Source organism: Gymnogyps californianus, chromosome 14 (genome assembly GCF_018139145.2).
Source record: "Gymnogyps californianus isolate 813 chromosome 14, ASM1813914v2, whole genome shotgun sequence".
Taxonomy (NCBI): Eukaryota; Metazoa; Chordata; class Aves; order Accipitriformes; family Cathartidae; genus Gymnogyps; species Gymnogyps californianus.
The window spans coordinates 16959850-16982825 of NC_059484.1; the positions used below are offsets into that span (position 1 = coordinate 16959850).

General features: G+C 38.3%; 1 protein-coding gene across 1 annotated transcript in view; it reads right to left on the reverse strand.

The window, feature by feature from the left end:
- Positions 1–22976, reverse strand: part of SPOCK1 (SPARC (osteonectin), cwcv and kazal like domains proteoglycan 1) — a 323597-nt gene that overhangs the window by 43697 nt on the left and 256924 nt on the right. Inside the window, exon 6 of the mRNA XM_050905361.1 lies at positions 20158–20272. Within this exon, the coding sequence (XP_050761318.1) occupies positions 20158–20272 (115 nt within the window). The remainder of the gene's footprint in view (positions 1–20157; positions 20273–22976) is intronic.

The following is a 22976-nucleotide window of genomic DNA, read 5'->3' on the forward strand; positions in this document are numbered from 1 at the left end:
AATCTCTATTGCTTTGTAGCCTACAAAGCAATAAAGAGCTGCTAAGTTTAATCAAAGTCTGAAGGGAGGCTGAAGTGTTTAATCAATCACCAATGCTGTTTGTTGCCACTCTACCATTCACAGAGATTATTATATAGCAATTCAAATTACAAAGCAAGGCATTTGTAATATAAGAAGGGCATTGCTAGTCCATTTTTTGATATTTAGTTCCAGGTATTGAGGACCTGCTTTTTCACAGTATCTGAAAACTGTTAACAAGTTCACTTCATGCTGACCATTCACTTCAGTTGTGGGTGCTCAGCACTTCTGCAAATGAGGCCTCAGAGTTTCAAATCAGGAACCTGGAAAATTAGAAGACGCAGCTAGCGACCCTTCGTGAAAAATCTGTCTTGGCAAGATGGGCAGCATTACAATGGAAATCAGTGCCAGGAACTGCACAAGAATTAATTCCTCCAGGGCAGCACACATCAACTGCTCTGCCTACGTGACTTTTTTTTTTCCCTTTATTTTCTTCACCCACTGCAATTTGCTGCCTTTTGTGCTCTGCAGCTTTGGAGAAATACAATGTAACTGTTGTGTCCTCTACTGTGCAACCTGACATACGGCCAAAACAGGAACATTCTGTACTGAATGAGAAAATGATGCTATGGACTAAATAGTAGACAAACATGTAATTAAAAACTATATCATATTGCATACAAAAACGGGGTTGAATTAATCCTAGCTGAAAGATGGACTCAGCAACCTCTCTCACTGTCAGGTGTACTTTGAAAACCAAACAATTATCTGAGAATGATTTCAATTATCAAAGGTTTTAAAACCACATTCAGAAAGCTTCAAAAGACACTTCTCTTGAAAAAAGTGAAAACATGATCTTGCATAATTCCCCGGCTGGTGACATTCAGGTGTGAGATGAGAAGAGAAATACAGTAATAAACCTTTGAATTAATGCACAAATCCTGCATTTGTTAACAGCATGTTTGCTTTTGCCTTCCATTCTGATAGTGGTTAACATATATCTCTAGGGCAGCTAGGGGAACATACCCCCACATTATACATAATTCTAATTTTCTAAGAAGGCCGTTTACAGGATCCTAAATATATATAATAGCAATGCGTAGGGTTACACTTCCTATGAATTGGTGTGAACTGAACCCCTTTAAACTCCTGTTCTTTCAGAGTTGGCTTTATTTCTGTTGAAAGGAGGAGGCCATCAAACTGTGAATACTCCGGGACAGGTCCTCCACTGACATAAATCAGTACTGACTTTAATGGAGCTGTGTGGATTTACAGCAGGCAGAAATCTTGGCTGACTGATTGTCCAGAGAGTGTTAAAGCAACTGACAACTCTACCACTTGAACTCCACTGAAAATAGGTATTCCCTACAACTTCTGATTTTCGGTGTCTGCCAGACCTGTGTGTATGGTACAAGTCACTAATACTGAGAGATTTAAAGTCTGTTTGAAGTAAAACAATCATGAAGAGAAAAGACAGAAAAAAAGAGTTCTCTATACTGATAATACTTACCACTTACTGTATACCATATATGTTAAGTACTCAAAGCACTTTAGTAAAAAACCATTCATTTCCTTTCACAATATGGTCAAGCATGATTTCTACCACACAGAAGTGAGAATTGTCACTGCAGCTTTTTGGAACTGATTACCGCGTACTTCAACAGAGAGCAGCAAATGCTATTTCAGGAGTAATTTGAATCACTGATGTGGTCGATGCAGGAGCTAGTTATGTCTCCTTGATATGGAAAGATAATCTGTCACAACACTGACAATGCACAGAGCAACTATGAACTATCCTTAGATTACTCCAGTGCAGAAGAAGAGAAATGGAGGTTTGCTGTCATGTCCTCTTGCTGGAGCTGGCTCCGTTTTGGCCAAGTGACAAGGACATTTGAACTTGCATTCGAAGGGCATATGAGCAGGTTCACCCTAAGCAGAACAGAAAGGAATAATGGGCGTCTTGTGAGACCTAGGGACACAAACAATTGCCTGGGGGACAGGACGCTAAGGAATGAAAGAATATAGGATGGTCATACCAGGTTCTTTTAGCCTAATGCTCTGTGATGATAGCCAATGCCCAGTGCTGTTCAGGAGAATGTACAGTCATACCTCTCCAGAACGTTCTTCCAATGTCCCATGATTTTTTGCTATTTAGAGCAGAGACAGATTAGAAATGTGAACAGGAGGCTAAAATACGGATGCAATGACAAAGTGTCTCTGAAGTACGCCAGAACTGAAAAGCCTTCACAAACGAGCGCAGTTACATACAAGCAAAATCATCGCTAACAGAAAATACCTAATATCATGGGAAGTTACTGCACTCCTGGGGAGAAAACAATGACTAATATTATTATTGTTATTATTATTATTTGCCATACAGTTTCTGTGCTGGAAAACGGAGTTTTGAGACAATCAAAATAACTTACAAATTGAGATCGACAAGCTGAAGCACTGAAATGCTGAAATTAGGCACATTCGTTTCAAAGTGATGTCTCTGCTTCAAAAACTGTCAGATTTCATTTTGAAAGATTTTTTTAAAAGGTCTTTTACTTTACCACGAAGAATTATCCCCTCAAATCCTGACTTTCCAGTCCAGTCAGTAAACTGAAAAATCAATTATTTGCACAGTACTGGTTTTAGGGAAAAAGGCCAGAAGAGAAGACAAGCACACACGAAAGTCAGTGGAGAATCAAACGGAGAGTGAGAGAGAATAAACACCGAATTTATCCACAGGACTGACAGAGCCTTACAAAAAGCTGACTGCTATTCCTAATTTATATTCGGAAACGTATGGGGAAAGCGAGGAGAAGAAACTTTGCTGAAAGTGGAAAAGCTGGCAAGTGTCACAGCCACGTACAGAACCCAAGTACTCCGACTTGGCAAGAGGGCAGATGGTCTCTGCGAACGGTATTAACACTTCCCAGCAGAAGACAGCCATTTAGAAAAGTGAGGGAGAAGTTGGTCTCCAAAATCTGAAAAGAAATTAAAAGCCTGTGCATGACACAACAGTCCCCGAAGCAAGGCAAGTGTCTACACAAAAAAGGCCTGAGCAGAAGTTGGAAAAGAGCCCTCTGGCAGTCCAACTGAAATGTCTTTCTATGGAGGAGAGTAATTATTGTTTTGGAAGGAAGCTGAGTCCAACAATTAAAGCAAGAGCTTTAAACCTCTGCTAGAGGTTTCCTGAAGTATGTTATATGAATCATAGAACCGTGTGTGCATTTGTTTACCTGTGCATGAAAATGAATCCCTAAGGCAATGTGAGGTTGAATCCATTAGCATTAGCAAAGTGCCTAAAGAACTCAAATAAAGGATTTCGACGGCACAAAGTGTTAAAATGCCCACAACAGGCATGTTGGTTAGTATTTAATGGCAGCAAGAGGGACTGGATTAAGAACGTATTCAAACACCTAGACTGTGCTTACTTATATTAAGATTATACAGGTTATCTCAGAAGAGTAATGTGAGGGAGCAAGCACTGCACAATAAATGTAATTTGTTAAGGACTTTCTGTAGCTAGGCCACATGGCATCTTTCCAACCCAATTTCTTTATGCAAAACAGATCACTTTGCATAGATTTGCATGTTACTAACATGAGAAGAGACTTATTAACAACACAAATTACATCTCACTTAGATTTCCTTTATTATCCTGAATTAGCTGGTGAGTGACTATCCTCGTGCCTTATCTCTCTGTGTAGGCATTTACAGAGCACTTATCATTGTGGCATCAATGCCGCTCTTCATCCTTGCTATAATGCCTGGAATATGTATTCAAAACAGTAATCTGTGAAATAAAGCAAGTTAAGTTTAGCTTTGCATCTGGGTATTCTGAAGGAGGAAGAGAAGTCATTTGCAGAAGCCCAGGGCGTTCCATTCTATTAAAATAAATGTCCTGAAGGTATCTAATACTGTAACTGCTTTGCCCTACAGCATTAAGACTAGTATTTTCAATAGAATGTGTAGACCCAGCTCCTTTGTAAGTGCCAGTCTAAATTTGAAACCAGTCCTTTACAGCCAGTCTAACAACCTACCCATAAAACCAGCCGGCTGGCTGGATCTCTTCTGGCTACTCTCTTCTCCTCTTACTCACTGTGACCTACAGCTAAGGATATTTTTCACACTGCAGACCCATGGAAAAGACTCTCATAATCTTGTTAAAGGCTGGCATACTTGACTTGCAATACAGAATCCTGCATTTGTCTCCTCAGGGAAATAAACACTTTTAAAGAGTCTTTGGACTTCTAAAATGACTTAAACAAATACAATGGCCACACTAGTAATAAGTGAATCAGTTTTCTGCTTCTCACAAAAATGTCTACAGTGAGGAATTTGGATTTTATGTGCCCTTATACAAACTCATCTACAGTTTTATTTTTTTATTGCTCACATGTTCTCAAGGGAGGCCAATTTCTCTTTCAAGCAGCAGTGACTTCAGTAAGTCAAAGCATCCGATTGCTAGAGGAGGGTTTACTTTACCTCTCATCACTGAAACCCTGCTGTGGAATACAATCTGTTCTCAGAAGAGCAAAGAGGTGAAGGACAAAAACAAACGGCAATTACTCAAAGACTGTGAAGAGCTTAGAGACTGGTATTCTCTTGCATCTGAATTAGGGTAAGAAAATATACTGGTTAAAATGGAAAATGCTCTATCACTAAGCATACTGAAATTTGTCTTGCTGTCATCTAGAATATGAAGCTGTAATATAACAGTATATAATATTTGCATTTATGGCTGCTTTTTAAGAAAGATTGCACCAATTTGTTAACTCTCCTTTAGAACAGACACTGGGCAAGGACATGATAATATATTCACAGTTTGCACCGATAACTATAATTCCATTATTTCATGACTAAAAACTTTCTTGCCACTCTCAATCCCTTGCCATACCAGTGAAATAAGCTTCTGAACTTCCCCCTTGACTATCTACTTGAAAAATAACTGCTTTTCAATCTAAATTCACGCAACACCTTTCTTAGGGATTCCACCAGTCCAAAATACAACACATTTAATCCATATTCACGTATTTGAAGCACCAGGAGAAAGAAAACACAGTATTTTTCACTATCAATTTTGCCAGAGAAGCACTGTCTTTAGCATTAGCAAAAGAGTTGGCCATACAATACTTTTATATACACAGCAACTCTACCACAAAGAACTGGTCATTTACGCAGACACATTTCAGGTTTTCCAATGGGTATGCTATAATGCTTTCTGAGGTTACTAAATAATCAGAGCAGGCTTGAAGATAAACCTTTAGATCATGTGTAGCAAAATCTTGTGCAAACTACAGAGGGAAGAAAAAACACACCAACCCTCAGTCACTTGCAATTACCTTGTAAACATACATTATACTGAGCAACCTCAAACTGTTCATGTTTTTTTGCAAAATTTCCAATTACAGAAATTGGAATTCCAATAATAATTGGAATATTATTGGGGATTATTTACAAACTCAAGGTGTAAATATTTACAAATATAATCACTTCTTGTGACATATGCTGATAAAAATTATCCCCAATCAACCAACCAAACATAAATGTGTTTGGAACCTGGTAGCTTTTTGCCGTAAAATAAGAAAATAATCTCTATAGTAAGTTAAATGCAGGAGTTACACTGTGGCCTTCACTAGTTCTTAGAGCGTGACACGCAAGTCCAGGCTTGCTTAAAACATAAGCTGCTTTAATACAATTCAGTTTCCCAAGGTCAGGAGGAGGAGTTTGTTTCTGAACCCTTGTTCTTAACAGCAGTGTCGTGCAACATGAAATAGCACCACCACATATCAGCAGGTTCTGAATTTCTTTTGAAATGCAAAGACTTGCCAATGAATCTGCTTCTCAGAAGCTTCATATATTGTTTTCACTTGCATCTTCTTTATTGTCACTCTTTTATACCTGTACTTCAGTTGCACACAGCATCTTTCCTTTATTGAGGGCTGCAGTTAATCAGCTGGTTCCATAAAGCACCACATAAATTCTGTTTTATGAATTCTTTGTCACAAGAATGTAGCCAAATGCCTTGTGCCCCAAGACTCAGCAGTAACACATCACCTTTGTACAGCCTTGCAAAACTGTGATGGAAATTACAGCGGCCCAAGAACAGAAACTCTTCAATCACCTTTACTATGGTAGTGTTGGTAATGACAAAATAGAATCTAGTGATGTTTAACAGACAGGTCTTAAAAAAGACAGTGAGAAAAAGAAACGGAGAAAGAAAATCAGTCTGGGTACATGAGTGGATAGACGTTTGCAAGGTTGCCTTTGCAACAGAAGAACCTCGACAGTGTGAAATGCTGCCATGAGCTCTCATTTTCCAAATCTTGTACAAGTAACAGATGTCTTTCCCCCTTCCTCAAATTCCTCATTCATTTTACACCCTAAACTATATGACTAAAAAAAAAAAATTATAAAATTATGTGCAAAAATATACTCTTTTTGAATTAATGCATACTGAAAGATTTGCCTTAAAGCTATATTTATACTATCATTTAAATACCTATACCAGGCTAATGTCTTGTCTAAAGTGGCAGTAACACATCTTTTCAATAGTGCTGTAGCATTAACTTTTAGGAGATGGGACTTTTTACTTTGTTTTTGTACCAAGCACAAAGTCGTCAGTGACAGGAGCGGCTTAGCTCTAGACTGAGGCAGAGAAAAAGAAAAACTCACTCTCTCTTCTGTTTCATCTTGAAATCATCTCCGATGAACATTGCTGATCCAAATTTACAAAAGACTCCAGAGGAGATCTTACCAATGCCCTGTAAAGTATTACGAATATTTCTGGAAATGCCTCTCCTGACATACCTGAGGATTATTTAAGTCTTTTTCACAGCTCATAGTTGCTCGTAGTTATTCTGTGACCAGCTAGCACACTAAGGTCATTTCCTCCTTTAGACATTTCTAACCAAAGAGCTCTTAGATTAAAGCAGATGTTCATATTATTAGACCCCAAGTGTATAATTATGCACTTTGTGCTAATGAACTTCTTCCCATTTCTATTGCTCCAGTTCTCAAGGACATCCAATTGAAAATACAAAAAGGAACTTTTTAAAAGAAATGTGAAATACCGTCCAGTGTTTTTGCAACCAACCTGACCTCATAAAAACGTAAACTGAACAGATAACACTTCCTCCCACTTGCTTCTTTATTGAAAAATCTATTTTAATTATTCGTTGCCTTCTGGGTAACAGCATTCTCAAATGCAGTTACTGCATACGCTATATAGCAGTCACCATATGCCTTTCCTCCTCATACATTCAAAAAAATCAAAACACTTAAAAATTATATTCCCCAATAAAAACAAACTGTGCTTTAAAAATTCTGATCTGTTTTTTTGGTTGAGAATTTCTTGTTTGCTTATGGGATTTTACTAAATTGAGGAAAGCAATTCATATATAAGCTTCATTTAACAATCTTAAATGTACAAGGTGAAGATTGGTATGAAAGATTTTTTATTTAAAACGTCCAGAATGATAATGTTAATATAGAAAATGAAAGGGAAGCATGATGCACACTTCATAACACTGTTTAGTTTTGTGCTTTTGGCGATTTCCCTCAAAGTAATTCTCCGCTGCCCACCAACAATGTAATTTAGAAATAAGGTGCTTCATCTACGAGACACTTCTTTCAATGCTTCTCCAGCTCATCAGGCTCAGAAGAAGGACTGCAAACGAGGGAAGGCTTTGCAACGTTACACAGGCCAATCTCAGTGCACTTTGGAACTGTAGGATCTCACTTATTCTGCATGGGATCAGCTAGAAATAAACACTGCGTTTGACGCAAGGAAAACTCAAGGTCTGCAAAGCTTCCCTGTGACTTCAGGGTTTTTCAGGCCCTTAAGCTCTTATCAGGAAAAGTGCTATACTGGTACCTCGGCACTGGGACTTCTGGAGACAGTTGTTTCTGGTGTTTTCCTGAGTTTCATTTCAACTGAACGCACCTGAAGCAGAAGCTAACTAATCCCTTTGTGAAAACCACAAAACAGAATGAGGCACCTTCTATATATAACTATTTTCTTAACCACACCTGAATATTATACCATAATGTTAAAAGATGTATCATGCTCGAGAAATACTTAGGCATTCCTTTTTCACAGCAAGATATTACAGAGATCAACAACCACGTACCATAATTGTTCGGAAAATCATGCTGCAGACAAAGAGATATATATGTTTTTTTCTCACTTTACAGTCCCAAATGAAGCTTGATTTTGTTTTTCTCAACTCAGATGCTCAGGGAACTGTGTTTTTTAAAAGATGTTACCCCTTTTACTTTTTTTGCATCTTAGACTCTCCAAGAATATTTGCAACCTTTTCAAGAACTGAAAGCCTAAACCTGAAATTCAATCGTGAAGGATCAATGAGGCATTTGTAACATGCAACTCGCTGCCTGAAATGACTGTGACATGATTTTATTTTACGCAGTTTTCATTTTTCCTGTTGACAGGGATTGCCTGATGAATGAGTACTTGCTGTTATACACCATGCTTACAATTTAGACAATAAGAAAATCTGCCTGTTGTCTGTGCCTGAATAACTCCTAGGCCCTGACTATCATTGTAAACAAACTGAGAAATAGGACATGATGATACGTAAAATTACCTTCGGACAAGCGAGATGGAGCCAAGGCCATAATTTATTAAATCCAAGAATGCAGTGATATCATTGTATAAAATATATTCTCATAAAGGAAACTAAACAGTTTTTCCATAAACATACTCTTCTAAACAATTAGTCAGGAAATTCTGTCTCAGTGGAACACAATATTAGAAAATTGTAATTAAAACTAAGTTGGGAAATCATCATACCGTAAACAGGTTGTTTGGACATAAGATCAGCCACTTTCTATGTTACTATTAATTAGAAATATTATAAAGCCATGTCTGGATGCTTGTAGGGGACTAAGGCTTTGTAATTCAGCTGCAAATACAGATCTGACTGTCCAAGCTAGTCCCAAGGAGATCTTCAGAGGGGCTGGACACCGGCAGGGAAGGTTAAACTGCAGTTTTGAGTGACCAATCCCAGTCTTCAGAGTTTGAGCCTGTATCTGAAAAAATAACTGAATAGATACATGTATGTTTTAACATTTGGGACATAAAGATCCCATGCTGGTTGCCTAGAAGCTTCTCTAATATTGACATTTATTTTTTGTGTTTCAGGATATTTTAGTAAGTGTTTTCTCTGTGGACGATGGACTCTCGTCTGACAGAGATGGACTATGAGCCAAATCGTTCAGATTTTAATAACTCACAAATGCAGATCCTGATTCTCATTCTAGTCCACCTCTAAGGAGAGACACCTGCTTTACAGGAAGCAGATAACATTATTTTTTTTGATTTACACACAGTCCATTAAACTGAATTACAAAAAAATGCAAATCTTCAGAGCAAAATGAATGCAGAAATGTCCCTGTTGGGACAGTGAAATCTGTAAAATATGCAAGCATATATACTTGGAATGAGGTGGTGATATCTTAAATACCATCTCCCTTCTTCTGCACTAATAAACAGGGAATTAGAAACAGAAAAATTCAGAACTACTTTGACATAATGCTGCATAAAAAGTAACAAACTCTCTGGAACAATCAATTAGTCTCTAGTCTATATTCATTTATATCATTCTAGACTCAGAATAACTTCACCAAAGGCAACTAGCTCAACATTGTTGATGGAACTATTCCAGATTTATACTGGAGTAACCAAAGATGGAATTTAGTCCTTAATACACCAGAGGAAAAAAACCTGAACAAACAACCAGAAAAACATGTATTTGAAATTTCAAGTCTTATTTTCTCCTGTATTTTATTGAAAAGGTTTGAGATTTTTTTCCCCACACTAGGGATGTTTTAGCTTAACACTGCAGTGATAAGCACTATAATTTATTTCACTGTCAGGTTTCTGGAGATTTTATGAACTTTTCCTTGTATTAAATATTGGGGAAATATTCCCAAAAATGCAGAAATCAAGATCCATGAGAAATAAACTATATGAAACCAGTCTTATTTATTTGTTTTTGTTTATGATGAGAGAGATTTTAGTGCTCTAATTATCATTATCAGCACACAAACACCTGCTGTTACTAGACGGTATTTCTATTAACACAGTGTGCCACTTCAATAGTTTTCTGTTGGCAATCCAAAATCAAATTACTTCTTGTCTGAAAATTATTGTTACTTGCTGGCGCTAAGTGTTTACTATGTCTGTCATTTTCTAACCTTTTCTTTATGGTTAAAAAAAAAAATGAATAGCCATTTTAACATTTTGTTTAATAAGCGTTTATGAAATTCTGATTACCATCGAGCTAAGTACGCTCTTACTGTGTTTTGTGGGTTTATACACCCCGGTGACATTTGTATCCTGTGCATATCAAAGCGGGAAGTTATCTGCAGGGTCAGTGACACCGGTTGTGCCTATGCTGTCCTTGGGACCTGCGCCCAGTTCAGATTTGGGTTTGCTTGAGTCGAGTGCCTCAAATGGGGTTGTCCGTGCTAGAAACATCAGCTCCTCTCTAGCTCACAGCAGCTGTGTGACTGCTGAGCTTTGGGCTTGCCAGCTACCCCACGTTGCTGAGCGTGTCCCTGCAAGGCAGCCACCTCCAGCGCCGGCCTAACTCATTCCTCCGCAGCTTCGTGCGTGCCCCACGCTGGAACAGACCTTGCCTGCTGCAACTCTGGAGCCTCCGTATTGAATTTAATGTGGAAATAAGCAATCCACAGCTACTGGTTATATGGATGAGACCCACCAAATCAGTTTATAATATTTCCATTTTAGGTGGTGGTCACTCCTGGGCAAGGGGTGAAACCCATATCCACTGATCAGCCTAGGGTAACAGGACAGCTATAAATGCTTATGAAAACATAAGGACTTGCCACAGCCACAGAGAGCTGCCAGAGAAGCAGCACAGCCTTAAAAGTTTTCTTTCATAAGATTTCAAAAGGATTAAAAAAAAATCCTACTGTTTTTAATATAATTACACCATGACACAGTTATTTTTATGCAGTTCCTGTCTCCCGCTGCCGTCTGGGATTAGTCTTTATTTAGCGATGATGAACAGTTATGTCTCATGTCCTGGTTCAACCTCAAAAAATTATGACAGGAATTCTGGCTCAACGTTATTCTACCGGCATGTTACCTTGTTAAAGAGATGCATTTACTAAAAGTGCAAATCCTGCTGACAGTGATGTTGCTACTACAGTCAACATCGTTTCAGCAAGTACCTGAAAGAAGCAAAGCGAACAGTATGCTGCTTCTAGTGCTGCCTTTTCCTCCTTTCTGTCACTTTTGCCTCTAAAGCAGAAGTTGTCTGTTATATTTTGGAGCCTGCTGTAATTTGATCAAATCCAAGGAAGATCATGTCGAAGAAATGACAGCTAGTCAATGGATGGTATCGTCCCTAACTCGTTATCTGTCTGGGGTCTGCTATGATCAATGCTTCTGTGCTGGGTTCCAAAACCTTAGAGCCAGACCGAAATGCAAGACAACTTCTACAGGGGACAATTCTTTCTCCTTTTCAAGTTCATGTCAAAGCAGGCTTCGCATATACACCTGAGTGCTTTCTGTGTATAATCGTTGAAAGTACAAAAAATATTTTAATTTATACTCTTTGGCAAAAAAGCATTCAGGTATCATAGGTTCAAACCTGAATTTACTCTTCAAGCCTAACAAAGCTTTTTGGGCAGGCAATTATTCTGTACAACACAGCTATGACGGAAAATGCAGCAGTCTGAAAATATGCATTTCATTTCTGTTGTATAAATACTTTGCACATATAATTCAAAACCTCAGTATGTGCAGAATGAATGGTGGTGAAAAATCCAGTAGTATTTGCTCGAACTGGAAAGTGATTTTTGATATGACGCTTGCAATCTCTTTATGTTCTTTCTTTGTGAAGGTCTGAGCCCTTCAGCTATACCATTATGACTGTTCACACCTACATCCTAAAAAATGATGCTCACATATTGGTGAAAAAGAAATTTAGAATTGTTTTGTCAATTATAAAGTTTACAATTCACATTATGTGTTGGCTAATTATACAGTCACAGTCAGTTGTATTTGGGAACAGGAAAAATACCACATGAACTCTATAAACAGCTAAAGGCCTTGTATTACGAATATTGATCTCCTTAAATGTGGTCAGATTACCTCATTCACCAAAGACAATGGACCTACTTACTCAAGCAGTAACTGCTGAGTACAAGTGTTTGCAGTGACAAGACTCAACTCGCAGCACAAGTTGTTTTTTTAATTGATAATTAAGTAATTTACTTTTTTTGAATTTCAAACAACGAAAACAGCCAAGAAATGCGTATTTTCAGCTATCACTATAGGAAAAAGTGCAGCTTCTCAAAAAAAAAGATTATTGAGAATTATTTGCTAGGACACAGAAAAATGCATAGGTTCAAAATGATAGTTTTGTGTCTACTTTAAATCTAATTATGTGTAGTACCTTTCTCCCATTTCTCTTCCTGGCATGACTAATGTCTTCTGTTTATTGATGGCTACATTCTGCATTCTTTATTTTCTTTTTTTCCCAATAGTTTTTTGCTAACTTTGGAATGTAGATACCAAGCCTTAACTTTTCCTCAAAAAAAGGAATATTAGAAGCTGCATAAACTCAGAGGGAAGACCATTACGTGAGGTCTTCACAGTGAATCCTCATGCATGCAACCCCTATGGAAGTTGGTGATTCTTTCCACCTCAAAGCAGGTATATCAGCTGATTTTGGGACAGAATGGGGCAATACTTTGCATACAAGGTTATACTGTGCCTTTTCCTTCTACGTTATTGTTGCTTTCATGAAAATATTTAAAAAGAAGCCTTACAAAATTATCTGGCTTCTGAGTTGATCTACATGATTCAAGATGCCTCCTTGCCTTCTTCAGGGAAGTACCATACTTTTAAGGTGTGACAGCTACTTATCGTAAGGCCTGACAAGGTCGGTTCTAATTTGCTAAAAAAACCCTAGAAGATTCTGCAAGTGATTTTTCTGCACGGGTTTTGCAGTACCTGAAACTGTTCTGCATGATGACTTGTTAATTGTATGCCATGGAAATTCCTTCCACCTCGCTTCTGCAATACAGCAAAGTCATTACAAAAATTTTGGACATTTTTGAGGTTAAATTACATTGATTAAAGATGTTTCACTGAATTTGAAGGGGAGCAGTAACTACTATTGATCACCTCATTATATGTAGCTAGCCCAGAAATCAATGCAAAGAAGATGTATGATTTGATGGGAATGTAAGTGATATAATTTCAGAGTGATATAAATAGCTGCGGTTTTAATGTTTCCAATTCAGCAACATCTATTGCTCAAGTCAGAAATGCTTCGGGATGATGAGATTTTCAAAATGGAGCAGCAAGAGCATTATATGTACTGAGCGCATGGAGGGCTTCCTACCCAGGTGGAGAGTTACAAACACCAAGCTTTGCTAAGCAATCCTCTGCAGTTTCTGGACATGGTGAAGTATGGACCACACAATCACACCAACATTTCCTTCAGCAAAGAGTTGGGCCCAGCAACCTCTCAATCAAACCTCTTGTAAGGGCATCACCATCTTTCTGAGCTACAGTAAAAGGACTTGCGTTTAATGAGTCCTTCCTGAGCTATTCCAAGGCTAGCTCTGCATATGAGTCTTGATAAAACACGCACACCTTCACAGACATAGCAGAAGATATCAGAGTGATGTGGTGTAGGAATATAAAAAAAACACATCAGGAAAAACTAGCATTTGTATATCAATTAATTAACATGTTCTCATTCACATTATTAACTTTTTTGCTCTATTCCTTTTCAGCATGTGAACATTTTATTTGGCTCTTAGATCGCGCATTCTATTTAACCTAACACTCCTACAAAAAGACAAGTTTTCCCATGAAATATGTATACGTAGAATGTGCAGCCTTTCCCTCATAAGCTCCTGCTTTTGTCTGGTGCACAAAAGGAAGATGCACGTCAGATCAAGCAGCAGAACAAAACATCCCCAGCCACCATTATTTTGCTCTTTCTTCTGACCCTGGCAAGAACTTGATTTTACTGCCTCAGTCTTGAAGCTATTTGCTTTTACTTCTGATAGGAGCGGGTGATGGTAATAGCCATCCATGAAGAGCAAAGGTATCTGTTCTTGCCTGCTTCTCACTTTCTTTTAATCAAATATTAATTGGGTGCAGCCACTTCACTACTCACAGACAATATCTAGCAGAAATGGAGAAAGTTAATCTTTCATGCTTTCAGGAAAAGAATAATAAAGACTGATCTGCTTGTCTGAAAGCTTGCAGGCAAAATAATAGTAATAATAATAGTAATCATTATTATAATTACTATTTACAGATAATACATAACTCAGATTTACTTGGGTAAGGTCATTTCATCATGTAACAAATTAAAAGACTGAATTGCAGTATTCATACAGAAAATTTTGGAGCAAAAATAAAAGATCGTGCATAGTTTAGAGCCAATAATCCTGCTCTTTACTGATGAAGTCCGGAGAAGGATCATGCCAGTGTCTGGAACACACATCACTGTGTTCCACGTCCTTATATGTGCCCTGCACTGAAAGTTACTCTTTGGTTTGAACAGACATAATTTCTCCCCTGTAAAACAGGAAAAAAACCCCTCCTAGTTTTAATGAGATATACTAAAGCTTTGAAACTCTTGGTAATCTTAATTTTAGAATGTTTTTGTTTTACCATTCCCAGAGTTTGAGACTCAAATAGGTCATTTAAAAAGCTACCTGGAAAATCAGTGTCAGAAGGACTCTTGTTTCAAAGGTAAAGCCACAAAAGGAAAAATTTTGTGGCAAATCCAACCCAGGAACCAATTTCTACTCAACCATGTTCACGACTCATACTTCATCTTCATAAACTTTAAAATGATGTACTCTGCAGTCATGAAAACTTGTGAATAGCAATTTGAAACTGAAATATTTGCTGAAAGTGGATTTCAAAGAAAGACTTAGTTCCAAGACTTTAAATTCTTTTAGTTGTCATTCATTCAGGCACAAGAAGCAATACAACTCATTTGGGAAACAAGACTGTGATTTCTTCAAATGAACTTCATGTGCTAAGTGCTCTCTTTATAAAGGAATGGAACATTAGCCCTTCTCATCCATCACACCCAATAGGGCTGGTAGTTAAATGCCACAATTCATATCCTAAACTATACCCTAAACAAGGTAGATTTTTGATTGAGCTTGCCAAGACCTATGCCTGTAACTTAAAAATGTTCTCTTAGTTCCCTTCAGAAATTTAAACAACACTCAGTATAAGTGAATGTATTTGCTTCTGCCTATTGACCTTACATTTCCTTTATCAAGAGAATAGCATTTTCTTCGAAGTTGCCTTGGGCATTTCTGCAAGGTCAAAAAGACACAATGCACAGATAGGGATAAACCTCCTTCGAATTACTGCATCGATTCATGCTCCAGTGGCTCTGCAACCCTGATGGCAACAAATGAAGACTTGTATGTTGGGAGTATAGCACTCAACTTCTCAGAAAACACAAAAAGAAGGTACAGCCAGAAAGAGACCTGACATGCTATTAAACATTTACCATCCCGCCTGACCTACTACACCACTAACACATGTAACAAACAGGAGTCCCACAGGTATGGGGGAAGCCGATAGAACCACATTATTGCAACTACGAATTCACATTTGCCAAGAGATGCCCCAATCATTGCACAATGTTGTCTTTTTGATAGAATGAACTGCATTTTCAAGGGAAAAATCTCTTCCCTTGCCAGTAGGTTCTGAAGAACTAAAACTGCTTGTTTCTCGTCTGAAGTCCTTTGTATATGGAGGGGTTTTAGAAGCTTCAGTTAGTGTCAAAACAAGTTACGCTTGATGAGAACTCTAGTTAATATTGCAGAGCTTTTGGAAAGATGTACCTGAAAATCACCAGCAGACAGGACTTTGTGTCTTAAATAACTTCTGTCACTTAGGTGCCACTAAGAGTCAGTTACCAGTCCTTTTCTTTTGCTGAAATTACAGCCTTATTCATTTTATAGTATTAGATAAAAGGGCACATACACTCTGAAAGGGCAGCTAACCTCAGGGCAGATTACAGCTAAACCTTTGTCTCTGGGTAGCTGAGTTGAAAATCAGTGGCTGTCATGGAAGCATATTGTAAAGCTGGGATACTGCTGTGAATAATGAAACATTTCAAGTGTTTTGATAAACCAAAGGAATCTAAATGGGCCTCAAAAAGAAAAGAGAAAAAACATTAGGGCTTGTCGTCTTTTCCAAAATCTTCCATTAGTACCCTCACAGAGTCCTGTTTTCTACCTCTCAGACTCTGACTCAAAATTCCATTTAAGAAAATGAAGAACATGATCCTGCCATCTCTTCAAAGATTTAACTTTATGGTAGAAAAATTATATTGTTGTTATTTGCTATTAAAGGTAATAATTCTAGTGTAGTTTGCTTTTGCTAGCATTTGTGTTATTTTATTAACGTCTCCATAGTACCAGTTAGCACTATAAAAGGAATTCCAATTTTTAACATGATTATTAGTCTTGAGTTTCATCCTCAAAGCAGAGATGTTTTCGAAGGAGCCCAGGGAGGAGGAAGGAATACGACTCAGACACTGCAGTCAATTGTTACCTCCGAGCACATACACTTAGATTGCTTTTCTTTGATGCTGCTGCCAATTTTATTCACAACCGTATAAAAAAAGGTCATGACATTTAGAATTACAGTACTCTGGAAATTAAATGTTCCTTTACATTTTTAATTTCTGAAAGTAATTTATTATGGAATAATATTTGAATATGATTGAATGAATGTGTAAAGATTAATGCAAACCTTCTTCAAATTGGAAGTTCACAAGCACATACATTTAACCTTGTTGTATAATAGGCATAAAAAAGTTTATGCGGTAGCTCTAAGAGCTGCATTTCCATTTTGCTGGAAGCATTTGCAGTGTAATTCTCCTTAGTATTTTTCCACTGACATGTCTATATGAGGCATGAGGTTTAGCGCTCGTATCATTTTCTACTTAAGATTATGCTGTATTTGAATGGATTTCACAAACCTGGCAACTAAATAAGGTGCAGAAACTGAGTCCCAACGGTTTACACAATTCTTTTATACAAATTTTTATATGAGAAATCAAACTACTGATTTTTATACCAATTCAGCAATATTAATGATACCATCGTACTATATGAGGAAAATAAAATAATTTTGTGTGAAGACTAGAGAAAACACTAAGGTACCAAGTAACCAAAATGCTAGTCAGAAGCTCCAGACTGCGAGGTCTGAAGATTTGATGACGGGGAGAGCACTCAAGTACCGCTGTGACCAGGCTTCCGGGGACTGCCACGCTCTGCCACGCGGTTGCCTTGCACTTCTCACACATGTCACCTCAGATACTAGTCAGGGCTTATTCCTCCAAAGCCAGGTGATGCTACTTGTTGAGCAAATAAAGGAATCTTACGAAAGGCAGTGCTATGGAAATTTTTTGTGGTCAGCAATTAGAATTAATAATACTCCCATAAACCTAAGGAAAGCTGGCTGGCGTCCAGGCTGTAAAGGGCAGACACACACAGCACCGACTCCCTTTTCAGATGCTGCTAAAATTGCACCTGGGTAAAATTTATGCTGGTATATAGAATTTACTCATGTTTTCTCATGGAAACTCCTGGGAGATCCTTGTTAAAAGACTGACAAACTCTGAAATATTCAGTTTGAGACTCCATTACACTCAGTGGGTCAACTGAAGAGACAATGTCTGAAGAAAGGAGACTGAGGAGGTAAGTTAAAGGAAGTCTTTAACTGGCACGTTACTGGCACATTCCAAGATCCAGAAGAAAATTTAAGATAAAGCAAGTTAGAAAGCCCCTTTGCTATTGATTATTTGATTCTCAATACCAAAGCCTTTTGTGGGCATTTCAGCACCTAACCCCAGAAAGAAACAGACAGTGATAAAGCAAAATATTATACTGCTATTATTTTTTTGCATATACGTATATCTGCACACACACAATCGCTCCCATGCCTGTACAAGTATTTTGCTCATAACTCTATAATCAGGCTCACGAGCGGTTTCTTTGCATACACTTGATGCAGGAGATGACTAGTGTCTTCAGCGTTTTGAATGCTTCCATACACGCGAGGCCATGATTGTCCTTATAGCCCAGGTGACTGTGCTCCTCCAAGGGGGCAGAGCACTCTCTTCATGCCACACTGAAGATGGCGGAATTGAGGCATTTAATATCCTTGTCACCAGGGCAATGGCAGGAGTACTGTTGGCTCCAGTTTGGCCTCTTGAAAAAGCCTTCAGGAAAGTTGCTCCGCAGATCACTCAATCCATTAAATTAATGCTTTGTTGGCTGGAGTTAAAGTTTTGAGTCAAGCAAAACAAAAGCCTGGGTTTCAGAATACATATACCCTGTCAAATTGCATTTATCAAGATAAGGGTTATTAGAATCTTTTTTCTCTTGTGTGAATGAAATTGTAAGCTTAAAATGTCACTGAAGATTTATTAATCTGATACTCTTTCTGATAAGGGCAAAGAAATAGAAAGGGCAAAGAAAAAGAAATATTTCTTGTAGCCTGATAAGGGCTACAAGAAATAGAATATATGAATAAGGCAATTTATCAGTGGGTATACTGTAACCAAAAGATTCAAGCCACATAAAGCAATATTACAGTTATATATTGATTTCAGAACATTGTCATCTAAAATACTTCATCTGAGTTTGATAGCTATGCAGGAAAATGTCTGTGATTTGCAAAAAATGGAATAAACCTGAATTTTCAAAATCTAGGCTGGAGAATCACTTCTTGTTCCAGAAAGTGGATGGAGGCCTAATGTGAAAACTGGTGCTGTGCTAGAGGATATGGTGTGTGGAGCACCACCAGCATGATCACCAGTGTTTTCAGCTGAAGTGACAGGGCCCGAACTGATCAGAGGAAGTGTTGTTTAAACTTTTTTTCTGTTTCTGTGCCTGCTACTGTCGGAACGTGTCCATAGTGGGGAGCAGTAAGAGCAAAGAGAGGTTCTCAAATATTTTGGGTCAAACAAAGCATCGTTAAAGCTTCACCTTTTTTATTCTCCATGTGGTGCACAAGGCAAATAAACACATTTCACTGCTTAACATGACAGAGCAAACTCTGTGTAAGTCACCGCTTTGGCTTTGTGAGCTGCTAATACAGACAGGAGCCCAGCAGCTGTCAGTGAGTTAATCCTCTTAGCACTCCTCCTAAGAGACGGGACACAACACTGTACTTAAAAACAGGCTAGTATTGACTTTGCCACAGATGCTCTCACCAGCACATCTGCACTCATATCAAGAAACCACAGCCACAAATAACAACCCTATTTCCCTTCCAAAGGGCTTTCCCCATAGCGGGGTGGAAACGCTTAGAACCTGGCTGTGGCACTTGCCCTGCTGCTGGACTTCTGCTTTTAGTCAGCCTCTTTTGCAAGAACTAATTCCCTTTGGATGAGGTCACTCTGAGACAGCTTGTGCTTGCTTCCTTGGAAAAGACCCGGCGGAGTGAATTAGCCCACCAGGCTTTCAGACCTAAATAGAGAAGTCACCGGAGAGCTGGCAGGGAAAATGGCCGTTTGTGCTGAGACTCCAACCTTCAGTTTTACATAACATCATTTGCAATGAGTCTGTTGTTGAAACAATTTCATATATAAAGACAGATACGTATATCTATTTAATAAATATTTGCCTTCTAATGATAACGCTAATAACAGTAAAGATTAAAACGATAATTCAGGTCCCATGTAATATATACGTGTGACTTTAAATGACTTTTTGGTTAACAGAGACTACTGATTTTTTTTTTTAACTTACAAAGTAATGAACCATGAAGTAGTATTTTTTTCTTTTCTACCTTCTTTTATGATGATTCAATATTTTCATTTGAATTATTTTCACTCAAAAATGAGAATCATTAGCCACAACTCAGTTTTCCTATGAGACTCTATCAAGTGGGTGTTAGTTTTGCAGCAGTTAAGATGTTTGAAAGCACTACATGTTTAGAAAAGGGTTAGTTGTACCTTAGCTTTTTCTCAGAAAGCGTTACATATAAAAATCTACCAGTTAAGAAATGTCCGTCTTACATTTTTCTAAGAACATAGCAGGAACCAATTAATCTGCTATAATTCCATTAACAGCTCAACTTACCAGTCTTCTCCGTCTTGTGTTTTGAACTTTCAAGTCCCAGAAGGCAGGGGCAGGGCCCTTCGCATCGAGCTGTGATGGTTTTGCCCGAAGTACATGCATGAAACTCCAACTTGCACTAGAATCATAAAAAAAAGCAAGAATACATTTTGAATTAGGACAAGATATAAAAGCAGCAGCTGTGGATTAAATGAGAAATTGCATTTAGCAATAATGGCATTGGACAGATTGCAAAACTTCAGTCTCTATTCAAAATGCCATTGTTTTTATTATTACAGATAACAACAATAGCTACTTCCTGTGCAGTTTTGCACGGCACTTCTAAATGTGCCTCGTAAAGCGTTGTTATTATTCCCGGCTTAAATATATGGAATCTGCAGCATAGAAAGTTGAAACAATTTCTTCCAGGTCACCTAAGAGATCAGTGGCAAAGCTGAGAAGAAAATTCAAACCTCCAGAATCCCATGTGCTTCCTATGCTGCATCACCATGTTTTGGGTGTGACATTGTGCCATCGATCACCTGTTACCACTACCGACTTACTAGTTTGGTCTATTGAGGAGCTGAGAGCTCTCAACTTCCACTGCAAGCAATGGGCTTGGTCTGAATAACATCCGTGAAAGGACACCAATCCTCACAATAGTGAGAACTGAAAGAAATCAGCTCATCAGCTGAGACTGGTCCTTCAACACGTCAGCTTCTCTGAACAAGGAGGATATTTTAAATGACTCCTACCAATAACTATAAATTGCCTTAACAGTTAACAGCACTATCCCTAAAAATAGCCATCCATCATGCAATCAACTCCAGAAATACAACAAAATCGTAACACTAAAGAGTAAAGATTAAACCATGAGCAGTACAGTATAGTTCTCTACATCTGCATATTGTTACTTGTTCCTTTCCCTTCCCTAAAACCTCAGCAGATGGGATTTACAGCACCTCTTGACAGTCACCACATTCAAACCATTTAGGACAGCACGACATGTGCAGTATTGGACGAATGAGACAACTCAGGAGAATTAATATTGCAAAAGTATGCTAGTTAAAAAGCCCTGATTTATAACATACTGACTATTCACAGCCTTTGCCGTTTGCATTACATATATTTTAGCGCTGACTTTCCTCTAAGAGCTTTGTGCCTGTGTAGTTGTCCTCTCTGCAGTTACTGCCCCAAGGATATTTTCCCCAGACTGTGCCCAGCAGCACGGTTGCTGGAGACTAGACTAACGTACTAATAAAATGGAGTAAAAGAAAACAGCACACAGAAGCAGGAACAAAAACGTGCGAGGCGTTCTCTTTGGCTTGATACCTAATGAACTGAATTCAGTTCCATTTTTTGTCTTCTTCAAGCACTGATTTTACCAGATCAGAATCTGAGGGCTTTTAATGCAAGGGGGAGTTCTGCCTGCAGTGCTGAGGCTGGCGCTCCTCCCTGCAGAGACTGCCTCCTGCCAGGGGAAACTGGAAATGCTGGGCTGTAAAATCCCTTTGATAAGTCCTGAGTTTTATTATAGATTAATTCTTTTTCATTTAAAAGTAGGCCAGCATGCTTGCACAGTGCGACACAATGTGTTTTGAAACATGCAGCTTTTTTGAAGGCCAAAGGACACATAGCATAAGACCACGGTGTTACCCAAAGAGGATGCAGTGGGCAACTGGAGCTCATCTAGCGACAGCCACTGACAAAAATCACAGCATCATCTTCTGTTATTTTGGTACAGTGGAAGCCAAGAGAACAGAACAGGACGTTGTTACAAGATAAATGCCTCCTGCTTTGAAAGCACTGCAAATATCTTGGCTTTGCCTCTGTTTTTGTTAAAAGGGCTCATCTTTGCCCAGGCTTTAATCTAGCAGCAGGAGACCATTATCCTATGCCTACATCCTATTCCGTTGACATTATCTCCCAGCCATTCTGAACTTCAATGCACCCTGGTGGTTGCATGCTCAGTGTGATGTTCTGCCCTTCTGATTTAGAAAAAGCATGGCCACACACAAACATGTGCAAACTTTGCTTGCGCTTTACACTAATTTCTTGCAAGACTGAAGGGAATATAAGTACTTATTTTTCATCTGTTTGCTCCATAAATACACTTGCTTAATCTATGCTGTTTGGATAGAACACAAATACAAGAGAAAGCACATCAGAAGGAGAGGAGAGCAGGAGAAAGGAGAACGCTCTCTGAGCGCAGTCTTGAAGGCAACGACTCTTTCTGCAGCGTATTCTGATAGTCAATATGTTATTGAGAACACAGGCATAAATCTTCTTCCTGCAGCTGGAGTTGATCATTTAATCCCTTACAGAACATCAATTAGTTACATATTTTATTATACATAATAAATGTAAATTATGTATCTAAGCATTAGCAATTATACTTCAAATACCACCTTTAAGATGGTAAGGCCTATTTCAAGTCTGTTATTATGTGCAGTTAAGAAAGAAAGAAAGAGCTTTATACTTGGAAACAGCAAGGCAAGTTTTTCCTCAGCTTTCCTTACGATTGATAAAAATGACAATGAAAAAGCTCAAAATAAACCAAAAAAGAAACTGCTTAAAAAGGGCTATCTCTGTCATCTGAGCGTGCAGGGCAAGGAGGAGAGCTAAACTTGAAGATCACAATGGTGCAGTCATATGTGAGTACATTTACACCTATGATTAACCACGTTATATTCCCACCATACTTGTTTGGGATGTCAGTTTGTATACATATAGAACTGGGGTGGCAGCTTGGTGTTGGGGGACGCAGATAAAAGAACTCCATTGCTTTAAATATTAAATTAGGAAAATGCTGATTACTTTTCAACACCTAATCACTGTATGTA